We start from the raw sequence: 21,508 nt of genomic DNA, 5'->3' as shown, positions 1-21,508 counted from the left end.
ATCATTAACTTGCAACAGATTTGAACTAATTATTAACTCAACCAGATGAATTTACTTGAGTGTTATCATAAAGGACTCTGAAATGTGAGAGTATGACAAGGCTCCATAAGATTTATTGCTTGAATCTTGCTGGATCCAGCATTCCATTAAGCAGAGTCTTTTGTCCACCCACCCCTGCCTCCATCACCACATTGGACTTGGTTATTCCTCACTGTTGGGAAGAACGTGTGTGTGTGTGTGTGTCTGTGTGTCTGTGTGTTTTAATTAATGGTAATTTATTTGTCTTAAACGAAATGCCTCTTCCAACAGTTCGTGGCTTAGGAAGAGTCCTGTTATTGGTGTCCTAAAATGTACATGCTCCTTAGGTAGTTAGACTCATTGGGTTTTAGACTTGGGAGCAATACTTCACCGAACAACCTCATTATGCAGATGAAGAAACTGAGGCTCAGGAAGAAAAGGTTTGGATAAAACGTTGAACTGGTGTGTAGCAACATCTTCAAGCTGTGATTATTAAAGCGACTGCTGGGAGTTGCCTAATAAGTAATGTAGGAAAGCTTTTCTAGTCATCTTGGTACTTTGTAGGGTTTGTATATAGTTATTAATAATTCTTGCTGATAATTTTTGTATTTATCAAGACCTATATTTTTCTTTAGGAGATAAGTGTGTGGGGGAATTGACCAAGGGATTTCGTGTGTGTGGATGTGTGGTATATGAGCAAAGTACTCAGATTTAGAGGCAATATTTTTTCCCTAATTCTGCCTTGATAAGAAATGATAGATACCTTTCCTGACTTTGAAACAGCACAAACCCTGAGGAGTAGTTTATAGTTCTGCCATGGTGACTGTTCAGCCATAAGATTGGTCTAGTTGCTAAGGAGGAGTCCCTAGGTGGTGCACACATTTCACGTGTGTGCCAGCTAATCAAAACGTTGAAAGTTCAAGTGTACACAGAGGTGCCTTGAAGAAAGGCCTGGCAGCGTACTTCCAAAAAAATCATCCACTGACAACTCTATGGCGCACAGTTCTACTATAGGCAATTGGGTTGGCAAGTGGCTAATGCAAGATCATCCTGGTCAGTCCCTTGAAACCAAAAAATTCATTCCTTGGGAAAGTCAGAGGTTTATTTTGGGAGAGGTGAGCATAGAAATCGCTTTGCAAGTAGGAAAATGACCATGTTATTATGGTGGTACCTTTACCCATGACTGCAACGCGCAGGGCCAGCAAGCTAAGCTTAGCTTTCCTTGGCCAATCCCGGCTGTATTACGTGGTTTGTTAAAACTGTGCGACCGAGGGGTAAGTTGCTGCATCCATCACTTTGAGCAGCGTAAGTTCCATTTATGGGTCTGTGTAATGTACGCACAGTGACGGAAATAACAGAATAGAGACATATCAGCTAATCTAACGCAGTTGATGTAAGAATTCGGATTAACGTGATTCACCTGAAATGGGAGTAAATGCTGTGGCCGCTCAAACCATTCGCCACCCTGGGTTTTTATCACTTTACTTTATTGGGGCTTTAAACCTATTTCACACCTTAGGTGCAGAATGTTGGCAGGTTTGAACTAAGAGAGAGGGAAACTTGTGAAGCCCTGCTCTTGTACTAAATTGGTTGCATCTATTTGAGCCATGCAAATGCAGCAATAACCAGTGTTTGGAATATTAAAATAATTCATGGATTAATTTTTAGTCTTGTAGAAGCCTTATACAGAAGCTTGATATATATATTAAATTAAATGTACTTACTATTTCTTCATTTATCCAAATATGAGGCATTTGTCCTGATAGTATATGTTTTCAGTTACTACAAAAATCTGTAAACGTTACAGCGATTCTTTTGGTGAGACACTGTATTGGGTTTATCTTTTATGTCAACAGAAGGTACTTAGGAATGATGGAAGAGAGCTGCTTAAACTCAATCTGCCACACCAAGTACATTTTCTTAAACATCACTTCTGACTTTCAATTTTACAAACATTTACTTGGTAGGCATAATGGTTATTTAAACCCTCTTCCTGGGTCTATTTGACATATATTTAAGACCAAGAGTGCTGCTAAGATAAAGGCCAATGGACTTTTTATATTAAAAAAGAAAAGCATAGAATTTTAGTCAAGTTCAGGAATTGTAAAGATATTAATCCTAAAGTTAATCAGGTTGGGGTTGAAATGTCAATAAAAATTGAAAATATGACTCTAACCATAAGTTACGATATTCTTTAGCCTGTTCAGGTTTAGTATAGAATAGAACAAATAGCACTGAGCTTGGAGTCAGGAAAACCTTGTTTCTATCACTTGCTAATAGTATAAACTTGGGTAAATCACTGGATTTAGCTGGCCCTCAGCTTTATTATTGGGAAAATGGGGATAATAATTACTTATCTGTTCTAAAGAATTCGTCGCTTCACTCCTTCTACAAATGCTCCCTGAACATCCGGTCTGCACCAGGCACTGTAAAGGTGGAGGAAACAGTGCAGTTGTTGTTAGCTGCTGTCTGCTTGGCCTCTGACTCACGGTGTCCCCAAGGGAATGAATTGCTGCCGGTCCTGCACCATCCCCATGATTGGTTGCTGCTCAGATCGTTGTGATCATTTGGAAGTAGATCACCAGATCTTTATTCCTAGTTTTTCTTAGTCTGTGGAGCTTACCAGCAACATGCAAGCTTCCACTGACAGATGGGGGTAGCTGCACCTGAGGGTCATTGGTTGGGAATATGAACCTAAGTCTGCTGCATGGAAGACTAGAATGTCTGCCACTGAACCACCCATGTCCTCATGCAGGGAACATTTTAGTATTTTAAAAAAGTTAATAAAATAAACCACTTGGCAGATAGCTAGTAACTGGGGAAGGCCACTGAGTAATGAGGAAGTGTTATTTAAACCGAGATCTAAAAAATGAGAGGAATTAGGCACTGGGGTATAGAAGAAAGGGAATTCTAGGTAGAGGGAACAGCAAGTGCAAAGGTCCAGAGACTGGAAGAGTAACCAGGGAGGTGGGAAGAGAAAGCTGAACAGGAGCCAGGTCTGGTAGTCCCTCATGGGCCCATTAAAGTCGATTTTTATTCTATTATAAAAGTAATGGGAAGTAATTACCAGTTTTACAGAGGGGTATGAAATTATCTTAATTGCTTATATAAAGTAATGTATGGGAAGGCGCTTTAAAGATGGAAACAGCATCTGAATGTACATTATGTATAGAATAAAATACAAGACAAAAGCACATGGCCTGATGAGTTCTTTTATCCTGTTTACTAGATTGTCGGATTCACAAAATGGACAACTCAAATGGTGCTAAGATACACAGACAATTCAAAATACTTTCCATTATTTTTGCTTTTTGGGGGGGTCAAAATGTGTGTGTGTGGGGGGCAGATCTACCTTGATAATATTTTGCTTAAACTGATGTTCAACTTTTGTTGCCTTCTGTGAGCACACACCTGCTGAAGGGCTGGGTGTCAACTGGGAAATAGCATTAGGTAGATTAAATACCTGCTTCTGAGCAATTCGATTTGGAACCCTGGTGGTGCGGTAGTTAAAGAGTTCAGCTGCTATCCAAAAGGTCAGCATTCACATCTACCAGCTGCTCCTTGGAAACCCTATGGAGCAGTTCTACTCTGTCCTATAGGGTTGCCATGAGTCGGAATTGACTCAATGGTAACAGGTACCAGTAAGGAATTCAAAGAGTCCTGCATAGATAGTGTAAATAAAGCAAGACTCCAAGAGAAGGTATTGATAATTTAATGCAAATAAAACCTGTTTGATAAATTGAGCACATCTGCTGACATAGTTGTGATGATATTTGGGACTATTTTATTCATCTTCCCAGTGCTTCGTGAACTCCTGTTGAGCCCGCTGAAAATAACATTTATTCTACTAAGGCATCTGTTGAGATATCAAAACATTTTACTTGAAAAGAGGAAGGAAAACATGTTCTGATATTTACTGTTTGAGATATTTATTGAAAATTTAGAAATCATTATTGGCCCTTCTTTATGGGAAGCAGAAACTAAGAAGATACAGTTCACATAAAGTAAAATATGACAGGACCTAAGGATTATGGGCGGGAGCCCTGGTGGTTCAGTGGTTAAGCACTTGGCTGCTAACTGAAAGATCATGCGGTTTGAAACCACCAGCTGCTTCGTGGGAGAAAGATATGGCAGTCTGCTTCCATAATGATTTACAGCCTTGAAAACTCTATGGGACAGTTCTACTCTGTCCTATAGGGTCACTATGAGTCGGAGTCAAATCGGAGGCAATGAATTTGATTTTTTTTAAGATTATGAGAAGACAACTTTTAATTTTTAATAGCTACTTTTATGAGCATATATATCACCTGTGAATTTTTAGCTCTGAAACTTTACTCTTTCAGTTATAAAAGGAACTGAGTTTTTATCAAGGTACTCTATCATCGATAATTAACCCCTCCCTTGCTCTGTGAATATTATTAACGTTTTTAATTATCTGCTGTTGTCGAGCTTGGATAAGATTCTTCTTGAAATCCAATTTTATTTTGAACACAGATTGGGCTCATAGTATCATTAAAAGCTACAACCTAGAAATTAAAACCCCTGGTGGTGTAGTGGTTAAAAGCTATGGCTCCTAGCCAAAAGGTCGGCAGTTTGAATCCACCAGGTGCTCCTTGGAAATCCTATGGGGCAGTTGTACTCTGTCCTTTAGGGTTGCTATGAATTGGAATCGACTCCATGGAAAGGTTTTTTTTTTTGTTTGGGTTGTGCCCTGTAGATTGGTACACGTGTCTGTGTAGGTTTGTATTGCATCTTGGCTGCACAGATAAAGATAGACAACAGCATGCCTGCATCTTTGTGCCTAGGCCCTGATTTGGGGGTGGGAGGAGGAAGGAATTCACATTTCTATCAATCTCAATCTCACAGGCACGTGCCATTGTTGCTGGTCTGATGCTTCTGGTCCCTGGGCCACACTTTGAGAATCAGTGCTTCATAGGTTTTTATTTACTTTCAAGGCAGCTCTATTAGGTGTCGGGTTAACAGCACTTAGGAAGCTTTGAGCCATTTATACTTTCTCATTTTTATTTCAAAGTTACTATTGTTTCAGCTTTTAGAGTATTTTCAAATGATTCCATAATATTAGCATAATCAATTGTATTTTGTTGGGGCTAAGCTGGGCAGTGGAAAGCAGTATTTTACCAAGAAATGTCCAAATGTTCCATCCATCTTATAAAACAAAGGCTTTAGATATTGTGAGTAATTCTCAGGGTTCCTGTTTGTGACGTGTAATTTCACATGTTGAGCATGGTTGCTATGGCTTTAAGGAAGCTCCTCAGTTGAATAAAGCCATTTCAGTACTAATTTTTAATCCAAACAAATGTCTTCCTAACTTTTTGCTTTTCCATTTGCATCACCTTTCCAATTTCCTCATTTTGATGTCTTGGCTTTTTCTTGATCACGGGTAACTGAGGTATAATTAACATAATAAAATTCACTGTATAGTTCTATGAGTTTTGACAAATGTGTATAGTCATGTAACCCCCACCATAATCAAGATTGCCATCACCTCAAAAAAAAATTCTCTGGTATACCTTTGTAATTAGCCTCTCATCCCACCCCTAGGCCCTGGCAAGCACTGATTTGGATTCTGTCATGGTTTTTCCTTTTTCAGAATGTCATATAAATGGAATCACACAGTATGTAGCTTTTTGGACCTGGCTTCTTTCCCTTAGCACAGTTCATTTGAGATGCATTTATGACGAATCAGTAGTTTGTTCCTTTTCATTGCTGAGTAGCATTCCATTGTATGGCTGTACCAATTTGTTTATCTGATCACCAGTTTGAAGGACATTTCGGTTTTTTCCAGGGTTTGGTGATTATGACAAAAGCCACTATAGACATTGACATATAGGTTCTCATGTGAACATAAAGTTTTGTTTCTTTTTATTTCTTCTCTAGGAGTAGGATGGCTGGGTCATACAGAAAGTGTTTGTTTAATTTTATAAGAAACTGCCAAACTGTTTTCCAAAGTACTCCCAGCAACAAGGTATGGGAGTTCCAGTTGCTCCACATCCTTGCCATCACTTAGTGTTACATTTATGTCTTTCATTTTAGCCCTTTTAATAGGCTTTTACTTGGGAAAATGGTCAGCTGCTTACAGTGGCCGAGCCTTGGAAGCTTTAAGCACAGGACCCAGCCTCACATCTGCTTAGATGCAGAACTTCATATCTGGCTAGAAAATGCTTCTACTTCCTTTATGCTATTATGTCACATGTGTTGCTGTTTCACTGTTATTCCTCTGCTTTGGACCCAGTTTTTTGGTCACTAGCCCACAGCGCTCCACCATCCACCTGTCAGTTTGTCATACTGTAGTGGCTTGCATGTTGCTGTGATACTGGAAACTATGCCACCTGTGTTTCAAATACCAGCAGGGTCACCCATGATGGATGGGGTTCAGCAGAGCTTCCAGAGTAAGATAAATTTGGAAGAAAGGCCTGGAGATCTAGTTCCAAAAATTAACCAATGAAAACCCTATGGATCACAAGAGAATATTTTCCTATATAGTGCTGGAAGATGAGCCCCCAAGGCTGGAAGGCACTTGTATACATAGTGGCCACAACAAAGGACTCAAGCATACCAACGATAGTGAAGATGGTGCAGAACCAGGCAACGTTTTGTTCTGTTGTACGTGAGATCACCATGAGTTGGAGTCAACTGAATGGCAGTTAACAACAATAGCCCACAGTGTTAACCTTGCTGTCTCCCTTAAGGACCAGTATGGGAACAAATAAGCGGGGCAACTTGGAACAACTATTAGCAAAGGATATAGGGGCATTTCTCCTCCTAATAGGTTTCTCACTGAGGCTGACCAGGCTGTCAGCTGGCCTTTCAACACATGTGGTCTCTATCCCATGTTTTTAATGCTCACAACTTTTACACTCTGAATCTTCTCATTCAAAAAGATCATGGGTCATTTAAAATGTTGCAGAGCTCAAAATAGCCTCTTCACCAGTAGGATAAAATGTCAAATTCTAAATCTGGTTCTATCAAATACATTTTTCTCATTTTTTTGGAGGAGTGCGTTTGAAATAATTAGAGGAATGAACAAAAGGATAAAGCACGCCAGTTACATAAATGATAAAATCACATGAAGTAGATATTTTCTCATTTAAACTTATTTCGATTAAGTAGATAGGAATATTTGAATGTAGATCATAGAATTCAGGGTAAATAGTTCTATTTCTGCAGAATGAGATGGATAGGTTAGAACAGTGTTTCCTCACTTGGCTGCTCATTGGAATCACCCGGAAAATTTTAAAAAAAGAATACGGGTGCCCTGTCCTTAACTCAAACCCTTAAATCAGAATCTCTAAATTGGGGGTGGGAGGCATTAGTATTGTTTTAAAGCTCCCAGATAATTCTAATGTATAGCCAGGGTTGAGAATCACTGGCCCTAAAGAGAAAATATACTGTACCAGGAATAATTTTAGCAATGTTTCCACCTATCAAAATATGTACCATTTCTATTTGTTTCCGTATGTGTGGAAACACTTCAGGTTGCTAACGAAAAAAAAAAAAAAAAAACCACGAAGCCGTGGGGACAATTCTGACTCATAGCAACCCTACAGAGCAGAGTAGACCTGTCCTATAGAATTTTCAAGGCTGTAAACCTTCATGGAAGCAGACTGCCATATCTTTCTCCCGCAGAGCGGCTGGTGGATTTGAACCACTGAACTTTTGGTTAGCGGCTGAGTGCTTTAACCACTCTACCACCAGGGCTCCTGTCAAGTTGCTGAGTTAGTGGCTAATATAAAGAATACAGACCTAAAGTACCTGGCCTACCATATAGGCTACCTGTGGCCTTTCTCTCTGAAGCTCTCTTGGACTTCTTCCTGTGATGAGAAAGTGAAAGGTTACGTGGGTCTTTCAAGCAAGTGTAACAGCTTAAATGATCATTTCTTTTAGTTTCTTCAGCAATTACTTACAGATTAGTTTTTAAAAACTTTAAAAAGAGTAGTTGACTATAAATAGCAGTAATAAGTGTTCTTATCTGAGAAATATAAACAATGATTATTTTACATGAAGGACTTAATTATTCATTTTGGACAAAAATAGATTGAAGAAAATAAAGCCCTGACATCATTTCTAGTTCACTCTTTTTTTTTTTTTTGTAATTAATGAATTATTATTATTTTTAAACATATTATTGTGCTTTAGGTGAAGGTTTACAAAGCAAATTAGTTTCCCATTCAGTAACATATATAAGAATTATTCCGTGGTTTTGGTTGCAGTTGTCGCAATGTGTCAGTGCTCTCCCCATTACTACCCTGAGTTCCCTGTTTCCGTTCGTCTGGTTTTCCTGCCTTCTCATCTTTGCTTTTGGGCAGATGTTGCCCTTTTGATTTCATGTAAATGATTGTTCTAAGGAGCACATTCCTCATGGGTGTTAATGTTTATTTTATAGCCCCGTCTGTTAATTGGGTGAAAGGTTATCTCCAGGAGTGGCTTCAGTTCAAGGTTAGAAGGGTGTCTGAGGGCCATAGTCTCCAGGGTTTCTCTAGTCCCTGTTGGACCAATAAGTCTGTCATTTTTCATGAATTTGAGTTTTGTTCTACATTTTTTCCCCTTTCTAACCAGGACCTTCTATTGTGATCCCAGTCAGAGCAGTTAGCAGTGGTAGCTGGGCACCATCTAGTTCTTCTGGTCTCTAGCTAGTGGAGGCTGTGGTTCCTGTGATCCGTTAGTCCTTTGGACTAAGGGCTTCCTTGAGTCTTCAGTTTTCTTTACTCTGCTTTACTCTGACCGAAAGAGACCAAGAGTTGTATCTTAGATGGGCGCTCGCAAGTTTTTAAGACCGCAGACGCTACTCAGCAAAGTAGAATGTAGAACCTTGTCTTTATGAACTATGTTATGCCAATTGACCTAGATGTTTCCCAAGACTATGATCTTTAGCTTGCAACCCTAGTAGCTCAGTCCTGTGAGGTGTTTGGTTATATCTAGGAAGTTTCCATGACTGTGCCTCCATGAGCTCTATTATATGTATATATATATATATATGAAAATACATGCAACACATACAAATATATATGTAGAAATGTCCATAACCAAACCTATATATGCATGTGGTTGTACTCCCATACACCCTCCCACACTTAGCAGGATTGTATATGTTATAGTATTTACTGTAGTTGCCTTTTATTCTTAGGTACCTTTCTGTGTCTTCTCTTGCTTTGGTCATGTTGTGCTGACTTCTCCTCTGTTTTGTATTGCCTTTCGCTTCACAATGGAGCCCTGTTGGTGCAGTGGTTAAGAGTTTGGCTGCTAACCAAAAGGTCGGCGGTTCGAATCCCCTAGCTGCTCCTTGGAAACCCGATGGGGCAGTTCTACATCTGTCCTATAGGGTTGCTATGAGTCGTAATCAACTCCATGGCAATGGGTTTGGTTTGGTTTTGGTTTCCCTTCATCAAAGTTAACACATGTCTGCTATCTAGTTAGTGGTTTGCCCTCTTTCCCCCCTCATCCCTGGTAACCATCAAAGAATGTTTCTGTGTGTAAACCTTCTCTTGACTTTTTGTTCCAGTTCTGTCATGGATTGAATTGTGTCCCACCCCCCCTCCGCCCCAACAAATTTCTGTCAACTTGGCTAGGCCATGATTCCCAATCTTGTGTGATTATCTACCATTTTTGCATCTGATGTGATTTTTCTACGTATTGTAAATCCTACCTCTCTGATGTCAGTGGGAAGCCCTGGTGGCATAGTGGTTAAGAGCTACGGCTGCTAACCAAAAGGTCAGCAGTTCAAATCCACCAGCCCCTCGTTGGAAACTCTGTGGGGCAGTTCTCCTTTGTCCTATAGGGTTGCTGTGCATTGGAATCAACTCGACGAACGGCAATGGGCTTATGATGTCAGTGAAGCAAGATTAGAGGCAGTTATGTTAATAAGGTAGGATTCAATTTACAAGATTAAGTTGTGTTTTAAGTCAGTCCCTTTTGAAATATAAAAGAGAGACGCAAGCAGAGAGACAGAGGTACCTCATTACTACCAAGCAAGAAGAGCCAGGATCCAGGATCCCTGTGCTGAAAAGCTTATACGCCCGGGGAAGATTGACGACAAGGACCTTCTGCCAGAGACAACAGAGAGAGAAACCCTTCCCCTGGAGCTGGCACCCTGAATTTTCACTTCTAGCCACCTAAACTTGAGAGCATAAATTACTGTTTGTTAAAGCCATCCACTTGTGGTATTTCTCTTATAACAGCACTAGATAACTAAGACAAGTTCATTATTAAGTAACTTACAAACTTATTCAAAGTTGAATGTTGAACGGAAATAATTCTTATCTGTAATATACTAATATGAAAAATTATTTGAGTACTCTTGGGAAAATATTCTGATTCAGTAGAGAAGACATAAATTTTAAATTTACAGTTGACACAAGGGGAAATGACAGACTCAAGTCTGAAAGTTATCTCCATGTGAGTAGGGACTTTGTTTTGTTCCCTCTCTATCTGCAATGTCTTTGGATCAGTGCTTGGCACACGGAACGTACTCACCCAGTAAATAAATGGCTGTCTAGACAGGCTGTAAAACCACAGAGTAAAATGTAGAAATTGGCATTCAACAGGGTAAATGTAAATTTCTATCATTTATATTTGAAATATTAGAATATAGACTGGAGGAGAACTAAAATAAGAAGAGTTTCTGAGGGTTATTTAGTTGACCAAGTTCCTTGTGCTAAAAATATTCCAATTTTAAGCTGCTTCTATTGGAAGTACTTTGCCAAGGGAGGTCATGATACCGTGGACTCTATCTTGGCTACAGCATACCTGGAATCTCAAGAAGTGTGTTCTGGACTCCAAGTTTTCTGGGGAGACATTACAAATGTTGGCTTGTCTAGGGAAAATAAGCCTGCAAAGTCTTGCCTTATGAGGAAAAAATTGAAAAATTCAGATGTTCAGCCAGGAATTAGGGAAGACTTGATAGGGGCGTGTTGATTGTCTGGCTCATGGAAGAGGGAGGACGCTACTGGGCAGGCTCCACAAGCCAGAACCAGGAACAGTGAGTGGATGACAGGAAGGCAGATTCAGGTTAATTATCTGGAAGAAGTTTCTAAAAAATGGGCTGTCCCAGGAAATGCAGGGCACAGTGGATAAGAGCTCCACTGCCAACCAAAAGGTCAGCAGTTCAAATCTACCAGCCACTCCTTGGAAACCCTATGGGGTAATTCTGCTTTGTCCTATAAGATCGCTATAAGTCAAAATCAACTTGAAAGTATCAGGTTTGGTTTTGGCTATGCCACTTTGAAGAAGGGACTCCTGCATGCAGTGGGAAAGGTTAGAAAGACTTGTTAGGGCCTTTCCCAACTCTGAGATTCTGTGATTTGCTTTGAGGCAAATCCCATGTCTCATGTGAACAGCGGGACAGACTCTAGGGTTCTCACCTGAATCTGGGAGAATTTGGTGCTTAATTTGTTATATTTTCCATTTCCTTGGTGAGATTGTTGCACCTGTTTCTTAACACACTTGATAAGGGTTTATAGTCAAGATGTTTTTGGTTATGTGCTTTGAAGATGAACTATGGGGGCCTGAGTTCTCCTCTACCTTCCTGGTCAGGCGGTTTCAGAACAAAATAATGAGACCTCATGTTGGTAAGAGCAAGGGAGTGGGATGCAGTGGGGTTATATTTGAATGTGCCCATAGATTTGGGAGCATGTGGCACTACAAAACCCTTTGAATAATTTTAAGTAAAAGCAAAGTGCTATGACTAGAAAAGGCTCAGACTGTTACTATCATACTGACCTAGTTTCAAATGGTGGCTTGGATATTCCTTACTTGGGCATGTTACTGAACCTCTCTCAGGTTTAGATGCAGTTTTATAAAATTGGAATAATAGTCCCTCATTTGCAGGTTTGTTGTAAAGATTAGATATAATACAGGAAAGCATGCAATAGATGATGGCTTTTATTATTATTGTTAATTACACAATGGTTTTGAAAGTAGACAAGCCTTTTACTAGTTCTGTTTTGCTGGGCAAGTTACTTTCTCTTGGACTTCAGTTTGTTTTGAGAATTGAGTAAGATAATGCTTACAAAGTACTTAGCAGAGTGCCTGGCCAATGTTAAACACTATATTTAAGTAACAGAGCTCATCAGAAATCAGTAACTGAATACCCAGGGAGTCCTGAAAATTATGAAGAATAGAAAGACTCCAAATACAACTGGTCTATCTAGTTTCATTTCATTTGCTTCTCATGGATGTCTGCTGAGATACTACTTCTACGTTGTATTAATTTGGTATTGCTACTGTAATAAATTACTACAAATTTAGTGGTTTCAAAGAGCTTACACGTCTGGAGCTCAGAATTCCACAGAGGGTGGACAGAGCTGCATCCCTTCTGGAGTCTCTAGGGGGAATCGGTTTCTTTGCCTTTTCAGCTTCTACAGGCCACCTGCATCCTTTTGACTCATGGCCCCTTCCTTCTTCAAAGCCGACAGCGTAGCTTCTTCAAATCTCTTCCCTCCCTCCTTCTTTCTCTCTCTCTTTCCCCCTCTGCTTCTGTCTGCCTCCCTCTCATAAGGACCCTTGTGATTAGATTGGGCCCATTCAGATAATCCAGCATAACCTCACCATCTCAACATCCTTCGTTTAAATCATATCTGCAAACTGCCCTTTTGCCATGTAAGGTAACATAGTCTACAGGATCAAGGATTAAGACATAGATATCTTTGGTAGGTGGAGGTGGGGAGAAGGCACCACATACCTGCAGGTTTTCAGAAGGTTGTCTCTGAAACCAAAGAGATTAGACATCTTTCCTTGAGCATCCTGACTTTTAAGAAATAATTGTAGCGATTTTGCTCTGAATTCATGTACCCCAGGGCCTTTATCTGAAAAGCTCAAATGCTCAGTCTGAACTATAAGGAATTTTAGAAGAAATCACAGAGCTTTTTGAGAGACTGACTTGAAACTAAAATCTAAGGAAGATATTTTCTGTGTTTTGTGATATTCCATGGCCCACTGCAATAGCATTTAAAATGCGTAGTACCAGGGTATTGTGCTTGTTTATCTTAGAATGCCCTTGAACCTTGTGGTGAAAGTATGCCTTGTAGATATTTCCCCACTGACATGAAGACTTAATGTAAGTTTCCCGAGGTTGGCAGTAGAGCTGGAAACGGAGGCCAGATTTCTTGACTCCTTAGAGGGCGGGAATGAACTTTTTCTTATTCCCTGAGATACTTGGCAACACTTTCTTTTGCTGTCTGCTCAAAGTATGCTGAAACATCCCTAAAAACATCCCCTCTCTGTACATCTCTTAGGAATGCAGTCTTCTGGATAATTGAGATCTCCAGGTAGCTGCACAATAGTCACAATGCCGCACAGTCTCGTGACATTTGTATGATTGGCTGAGGATTGAACTGTTGTGATTCATAGGATTTTTATTATCTTATCTTGGAAGGTCCACTGAAACCTGTTCCGTATCATAGCAACACACAGGCCTCCATTGCCAGATGGGTGGTGGCTACACTTGAGGTGCATTGGCCTGGAATGAAACCTGGGTCTCTGCGTGGAAGGTGGAAATTCTACCGCTAAACCACCACTGCCTCGCAATACCTTTACCCTTTACTAACTGTGTGGCCGTGGGCAAGTTCTTAAAACCCTGTGTGCTTCTGCTTTCTTGAGTGTGAGTTGTGGATAATGCTATCTGTTTCATATTGTGAGGATGTAGTGAAACAAAGCCTGGCACTTAGTTTGTGCTCCATAAATATTAGCAATTTTTTAGATTTTGGCATTCCCTGCATCCTAATTTAATATTTCTTCATGAATTCAGAACCTTTGTTATAAATGTCCACTTAATTTCATTGATTCCAAGAGGTCATTAACTAATGGAATGAAGGAAGGAACTGAGAAATATAAAGGTAGAGACTTCGGTGATTATGTGGTCATTGGTGGGAAATTCTAAATTTCAGGTGTGTTTATACATGTGATGATTCGTTCGTTCATTCGACATTTATGAATCATAAAGCCTATGTTACATTATAAATGTTATATCACAAAAAGGGCTATAAAGGGCTGAACAAGAAACCTTCCCTGAGGTTAAGGCATTCTCACTGTTGCTTTGACTTCCTCAAGGCAGGAGCCATTCATTTATTCATTCCTTCATTGTATATATTTATTACATGTGTTCGCACTATTAATAGGAGCTGGGGCTAATCAGCAGTGAACGAATAAAAATCCCTATCCTTATGGAGTTTACATGCTAGTAGGCGGAAGACAATGACTGCAGCAAATAAAGAGAATATATAGTATGTTAGGAGTCCCTGGGTGGTGCAAATGGTTAACATGTTCGGCTGCTAACTGAAAGGTTGGAGGTTCAAGGCCACCCAGAGGTGCCTTGAAGAAAGTTCGGTGATCTACTTCTGAAAAAGCAGCCATTGAAAAGCCTGTGGAGCACAGTTCTACTTTGACACACATGAGGTTGCCATGAGTCAGAATCCACTCAATGGCAACGTTTTTTTTTCTCTTCCCCTTTTTATATGTTAGGTGGTGGTTGGTGTTATGGAAGAAAAATCAGGGAAAGAGAAATGGGTATTCTGAGAGGGTGATTGCAATTTTAGATTGTGTGGTCAAGGAAAGCTTCTCTGAGCAGGTGACATTTGAGCAAAGACCTGAGAGTAGCGAGGAAACAAGGCATAGAGATTTCTGGAAGAAGAACCTTTCAGGCAGAGGAAAAGCAGGCTCAAAAGCCCTAAGTTTGGGACTGTTCCTGCTGACTTTGAGAAAAGCAATCGTATCTAACATCTCTTTGGTTCTCCTTTGAATGCCATAGACTCTGGAACACAGAAGACAAATAAAATTGTTTGAACATTCTCACTATTTGGGGAAACACTAAAGGAAGCATTCATCATGTTTTGTATTTTAAGAAGGGCAAGCAATATATCCACCCGCCGCCTCTGTAGTTTTCTGTCTAAATTGAAATGAGGTTAACAAGTGGAAGTTTCAGGCTTGCCACTTTTGGGCAGTGGAAAGAGGTTGGCCAGCAAGAACAGTGTTCTTGGTGAGTGGATTCTTCCCTGCCTCACCTGAGAGAGTGGGAAAAGGTGTGAGCTGGAGGATAAACTCAAACTCCAGCTAACTGTGTTTTTCTGTTTCCCAATCTACAGACTGGAAAGAGAAATCAGAAGACAGCACTTATAACTTTTGAAATCACCATTATTAAGATAGGAGTTAGGTGTAATAAAATGTAATCATTTTAGTATACAATTGGATAAATTGTTGACAAACATACAGACCCAGCGGTATGCTTATAAATGCTTAACGAGTGACTTTTCAGGGTAACAAGGAAGTCCTAATTTTTAGCTGTTTTACCCAGTGCTGCTATAACACAAATACCACAGGTGAGTGGCTTTAAAGCACAGAAATTTGTTTTCTCACAAAATCCAAATCAGGGTCTCGACCAAGTGAATTCCTTCCTTTTCAGTAGCCCCAGGTGTTTCTGGGTTCCTTCCTTGGTTTGTAGACAATCCCTCCTCTGTGTCTAATCTGCTGTTTTTATAGCTCAGATGTGATTAGGTTTAGGACACACCCTACACTGATATGGCTGCATTAACATAACAAAGAAAACCCTATTCCCAAACAAGGATTACATCCACAGGTTAGGATTCCAACACATACTTTGGGGAGGACACAGTTCAGTCTATAACAGTATCATTTGCCAATTTTTAGTGATGCAGATACTTCCATCCTTGTTGATTTCAAGTCATCAACATGATGTCACTGAACTGGAAAAGTTGAAATCAGCTCCTGAAAACCTATGAACTGGTTCCAGCACACTTAGGCCCTTACCACTGATGTAATTACCTCCACATTCAAGATACAGAACATTGCCATTCTCAGCGCTCCAATAAGTTTGCCCACGCCTTTTCCCAGTCAGTCCCTACTCCACCCCCAAGCAATCACTCATCTGGTTTGTCACTATAGATTAGTTTTTTTTGCCCTAGAATTTCACATCAACAGAATCATGGAGCATGCACTCTTTTGTGTCAACATAATATTTTGAGATACGGTCATGTTGTTGCATATATCAGTAAACCAAAAAAAAAAAAAAAACCCAAACTCATTGCCGTCGAGTCGATTCCGACTCATAGCAACCCTATGGGACAGAGTAGAACTGCCCCACAGGTTTCCAAGGAGAGCCCGGTGGATTCAAACTGCCGACCTTTGTGGTTAGCAGAGGTAGCTCTTAGCCGCTACGCCACCAGGATTTCTGCATATATCAGTAGTTTGCTCCTTTTTATTGCTGAGTAGCATTTCATTATATGGATATACCACAACTTATTTATCCTTTTACCTCTTGATGGACATTGTACGATGTTTTCTGTTTGGAGCTACTATAAAGACAGCTGCTGTGCACATTTGTGTATGAGTTCTGCTTGGAAATTTACCTTCATTTCTTTTTACCTAGGAATGAAATGGGTGGTCGTGAGGAGGGTGCATATGTCATAAGAAATTGCCAAACTGTTTTCTAAAGCAGTTGGGCCATTTTACACTCTCACTAGCAATATTCCGATGCTCCACAATCTCACTAAAACCTGGTGTTGTCCGTCTTTTTAATTTTTGCCATTCTCATGGATGTGTAGTGCTACCTCCTTAGGATTTTAATTCGCATTTGAGCATCTCTTCATGTGCTTATTGACCATGTATGTGTCTTCCTTGCAAAATGTCTGTTCAAATTTTTCCCATTTTTTGAGAAGTAAATAATTTTTCAAATAAGAGCACAGAATTTGGTGATATCTATAAATTGGAAGAGGCAGGAGGGAAAACGAGGCAGACCAAACCATTAGAGAAAACTGACAGGTTCATCCAGGTGGCCATAGTGCCAGTGACCTTGGTTCTGAAGGTCCCCGTTTGCCTGGGATTGACCCAGTTTTAGCACTGAAAGCCTTGTGTCCCAGAAACACCTCAGACCAACTGGCACAGTTGGTCACCCTGTATCACTATGTATAAGGAAGGTGCAAACTATACATGGAAAGTCATTAGTGAGAAGGTTTTTAGCTGCAAACACAAGAGAGGCTGTTAGTAGTGAATGAATCCTGAAGCTTCTCACCGGGGCAGAGCCAGAGTAAAGTGTGGGTCTTAGGCTGCCAGTCCTCTCCTTAGAATTTAATAGCTCTTTGTGACATGAGGATTTGGGAACACTGGGAAGTTTCCCTCCTACTGCCAGGGAAGAAATTCCAGTGATGACTGTTTTTGGAAACACATGCACTATAGACTCATTTATTTGGCTTAAGTTTTAATTTTCTGTCCCTAAGATTACAAAGACATTGAATCTTATCAGTCATTTATACCTTAATATAAAAGCAAGGAATGTTTGTGTGTGACTGTACAGAAGAGGAGTGTAAGAGGGCTGACAAACCAAAAACCAAACTAAGGTTCACTGCCGTCGAGTCGATTCTCACTCATAGTGACCCTATAGGACAGAGTAGAACTGCCCTATAGAGTTTCCAAGGAGCAGCTGGTAGTTTCAAATTGCCAACCTTTTGACTGGCAGTCAGAGCTCTTAACCACGGTGCCACCAGGGCTAACAGGGAGGGCATTTTTCTTTCCTTCCTTTATATAGTGTTAAGGCAAAGGTTGGTTGATCTGTCTGCTATTGATTTTATACCTCATATACTCTTATTTTTTTTTTATATACTCTTATTGTTTCTGACTTATTTATAAAATGCTTCTATGTTAGTTATATATTGTTCCTTATTTTGGTGCTGTTGCTATTTCATAACTTATAAACACCGTCATCTTTTGTTTTACATTACCCCAGAGGAGCTAGATGAAATGCTTGCTTATAGACAATACTACTGCTCTGTTTTCATATGCTGTCTTTCTTTTGAATAACTCCCAACATGTTATGACATTTTTCTTCTTAATGTTTATTAAATACCCTCAGCATGCTTTGTGCTTTTGAAAGAATATAAAAGCACAATTCTTGCCAATAAGGGATATACATATTAATAGATGAGAGACATAAACATGTATATATGTTATATATAATTCTGGGAGGTGATGGACTTTTTTTTTTTTTTTAATGACGGAGAATAACTGAACTAATGCAGTATTATTCCTTAGTTGTTGTGTTGGAAAAAATTACATATACATGTTTATACTTTAGGGTCGCTATGAGTCGCCATTGACTACAACGCAACTGGTTTGGTTTTATATATGTAGAGAGAGAGAGAGAGAGATTTCCTAACTCACAACCTTCAGAACCATAACCCTGGCAGTGTTGGCATTTCAATTAAGGGAGAATAATTGGACTGTTTTGCTGGAATTAGCCTTCATTTGATAGTTCTGCTGCTCATATTAGAGATTTTGAACTACGTATAGCTTTAATGTGTGTAATTCTAGTTCTTCACAGATTTAGATTTTTATACCATTCGTTCAGCAGTCTTTTCTGAGAACTCACGTGCTAACAGCTGCAAATTAATTGGTGAGCAAAAACAGATTAAGTCCCTGCCTCAGTGGAACATACAGGTGGGGACAAAGACCCTAAACAAATAACTGTACTAATCAAGGTATAATTACAGGTAAATGTTCTTATGATTCTATGAGATGATATAATAAAGGAACCTGACATGGTCTGGGGAATTAAGGAGGACATCCTTAGGTGAGACATACAGGAGGAGGACGAGGAATCAAGATGGAGAGGATGGAGGTAGGGGAGGGTGCTGCAAATAGAGAGAACATTGTTGTTGTTAGCTTCCATGGAGTTTGCCCTCTACTCATGACGACCCCATGCACAAAGACTGCCTGGTCCTGGACCATCCCCATGATTGGTTGTTGATTGGGCTGTTGTGATCCACAGGGTTTTCATTGGCTGATTTTCAGAAGTAGATCCCCAGGCCTTTTTTCCTAGTCCATCTTAGGGGGTTCTACTGAAACCTGTACAGCATTGCCTCCACTGACGGATGCATGAGGTGCTTTGGCTGGGAACTGAACCTCTTACACTGAAAGCGAGAATTCTACTGAACTACCAATACTTCACAAGTCAGAAGTAGGGTTCAATTTTCCAGCTTTCTACTCACTGCCCCTCCCTCTCCCCCCCTGCAAAACAAACAAACTCATTGCCGTCCAGTTGATTCCGACTCATATAGACCCTACAGAACAGAGTAGAACTGCCCCATAGGGTTTCCAAGGAGTGGCTGGTGGATTCGAACTGTCAACCTTTTGGTTAACAGTTCGAGCTCTTAACCACTGCACCACCAGAACTCCTCCCTATTTACTGTATTTGATTGGAATTCCAGTTTGTACCAATGAGGCCACAAAGGATCCACAAACGTCTTTAGAAAGAATTTCATGCACAGTTTGGGTTTAATCGTTGAATTGAATTCAGTCATTGCCATAATCAAAGAGATTTAATTATAGCTGAGTAGACATGATCTTAAACACACTGACATTTTTCACATTAGCGATGGGTTCTCTATAAGGTACTCCCTCAGGGATTCTATGTTCTGAGAACGTAGAACTCCACAAGCTCTCAGCGAACACTCTTGACAAAAGCTACATAAGATGGAAACTCTGAGTTTCTTGTGATTTTAAGATTTTCTTGTAAAGGATTACAGGGTCCTTCCTGACCCTACCCTTAGTCCTCTGGAGTCTTAAAACCAGCCTGTAAATCCTTCCTGAATCACTCTCAGAGACTGGGGCTGGCATCTGCACCTTCTTCCTCATTGTTCCTACCGCTTCAGTGTTCGGATCAATGAGATGAGAGTCTCCCAGAGCCCTTACTCACCCTCCCCAGGATCTCTTCTATTGTATAGATCAGTGTCTATTTTAATAAAAAAAAAAAAAAGTGGTTGGGAGACTTGAAACTTTCTTTCAAATCTAAACGATTATGAGACACTCAAATAGAGTGTAAAGCTCCAGTGAGAAGATGTCTCATAAATGGAACAGAAATTCGGTTCATCTTTATTGCAAGGGGTAGGACGATAATTGAGAATGTGATAAAAAGAAGAAATAAAACCTAAACCTTTTAGTGGGGAAAATTAAGATGAGCTAATGACTTTTTCTTTTTTGAATTGAGAAAAGCCCAACTTTTGAGTTGTCCCAATTGCAAAATATCCTGTTTGACTGATGGTCATTCTTTTAGGGCAGAGCCATGATGTTCTGGAGAAATAGCCAATTTGATGCATTTGCCCGAACCAAGTAAAGTCTTACTGTCAAAGAATGGAATTTGAGAGGTGTGGTGATCTTAGAAATTAACTAGCACAAATTCCAATTTTATAGAAAAGGAAACCGAGGTTTAGTTAAGTGTATATGACTTACCCAAGGAGACAATTCTGGTGTGCCATCAGTTGGATCTAGAACTTAAGTCTCCCATCTTATTCGAATGGTTCAATTTCTATCATGTGGCCCAGGTTTTATAATCTGCTGAAAAAATAATGTTTTTTTTTAGCATTTTGCTTGTTTGTTTTCCAAAGTAGACATGGACTTATTTTCAAAGCTATATTACACAAACCTATTTTTAACTAAGGAAAGGGATATGTAAATAAAAAGACTAAAATGGTTAAGAATAAGGTACAGTGCACTGAACTGTTTTTACACAGAAAGCTTAGTTGAATAGGATGTGGGATTTTAGTTTTGTTTTAGAAATTGCCATTCCACTTTTTGTTTTGAAATAAATGAACGAGGACTGTACATTTATACTGTTTACTAAAGTCAGGAAACAAATTAAGTAATGTTATCTTTGTGAGTGATCTCCTGCTGAAGACTTATTTCAAATGAATGGTATAAATAATCTAACAAAGTACTTCATTGTACATTTCCGGGAGCAAAGAAAATGCAATGTGTTTTAATAACCAGATAGCTACTTGATTTTTTTTTTTCCTTCCCCACATTTGGATATAAATTGATATAGAATTACTTAAAATGCTGCATATAAATTAAACATTAAAAGGGAGATATGGACAGGCTAAGCTACCCATTATAATTTTTAGTTCTGCAGTCACTGCCTCAAGGACACTCCATTTCATATCACATGTCCTTTTTGAAAAGCGATCACCAAGGTTCAAGTAACATTTAAGCACACCAGGCAACTGCATAATTTATGGACCTTTTTGTATTTTTATTTTTTTGGTTTTGTGTTTTTAATTTAATGAAAAACAGGAAAACAAGTTTTTTGTTTTTTCCCATGCATTAATGTCTCTTTCTTTTGCTCTTTCCTTCCCACCCTGCCTTTGCAGATTGGGGCCCTGAAAGACTACTACCACTTCTACCATAGCAGGACGATTAAAAGGTCAGTTCTCTCGAGCAGAGGAACGCACAGTTTCATTTCAATGGAACCAAAGGTAAGAAGAACCAGCTGGGTGGGGACCAAGAGGCAAAGCTTCTGCATTTTTCATTGGTAATATCACACTAGGAGGTGATGACCAGCAGGAAGGCTCAAATTCCTAAAGTGTCATACTATTCTTTGGTTCTAGTGCCTTTGCTTCCTCTTCAGGCAAGGAATAGGCAATAGCTTGATTTTTACTGATGTACCATTATCATCCCAGTTGCAGAGCCCAGG

At 39.7% G+C, this 21,508-nt stretch overlaps 1 protein-coding gene across 2 annotated transcripts in view; it reads left to right on the top strand.

Annotated features, from left to right (window-relative positions):
• Positions 1 to 21,508, top strand: part of PCSK5 (proprotein convertase subtilisin/kexin type 5) — a 492,211-nt gene that overhangs the window by 24,465 nt on the left and 446,238 nt on the right. For both annotated transcript variants that reach the window (XM_064291217.1, XM_064291216.1), the window contains exon 2: positions 21,186 to 21,290. In XM_064291217.1, coding sequence (XP_064147287.1) covers positions 21,186 to 21,290 — 105 coding nt within the window. The remainder of the gene's footprint in view (positions 1 to 21,185; positions 21,291 to 21,508) is intronic.

Source organism: Loxodonta africana, chromosome 9 (assembly GCF_030014295.1).
Source record: "Loxodonta africana isolate mLoxAfr1 chromosome 9, mLoxAfr1.hap2, whole genome shotgun sequence".
Lineage (NCBI taxonomy): Eukaryota > Metazoa > Chordata > Mammalia > Proboscidea > Elephantidae > Loxodonta > Loxodonta africana.
Note: the sequence above shows the minus strand (reverse complement) of the source record. Positions and strands in the feature narration are given on the sequence as shown.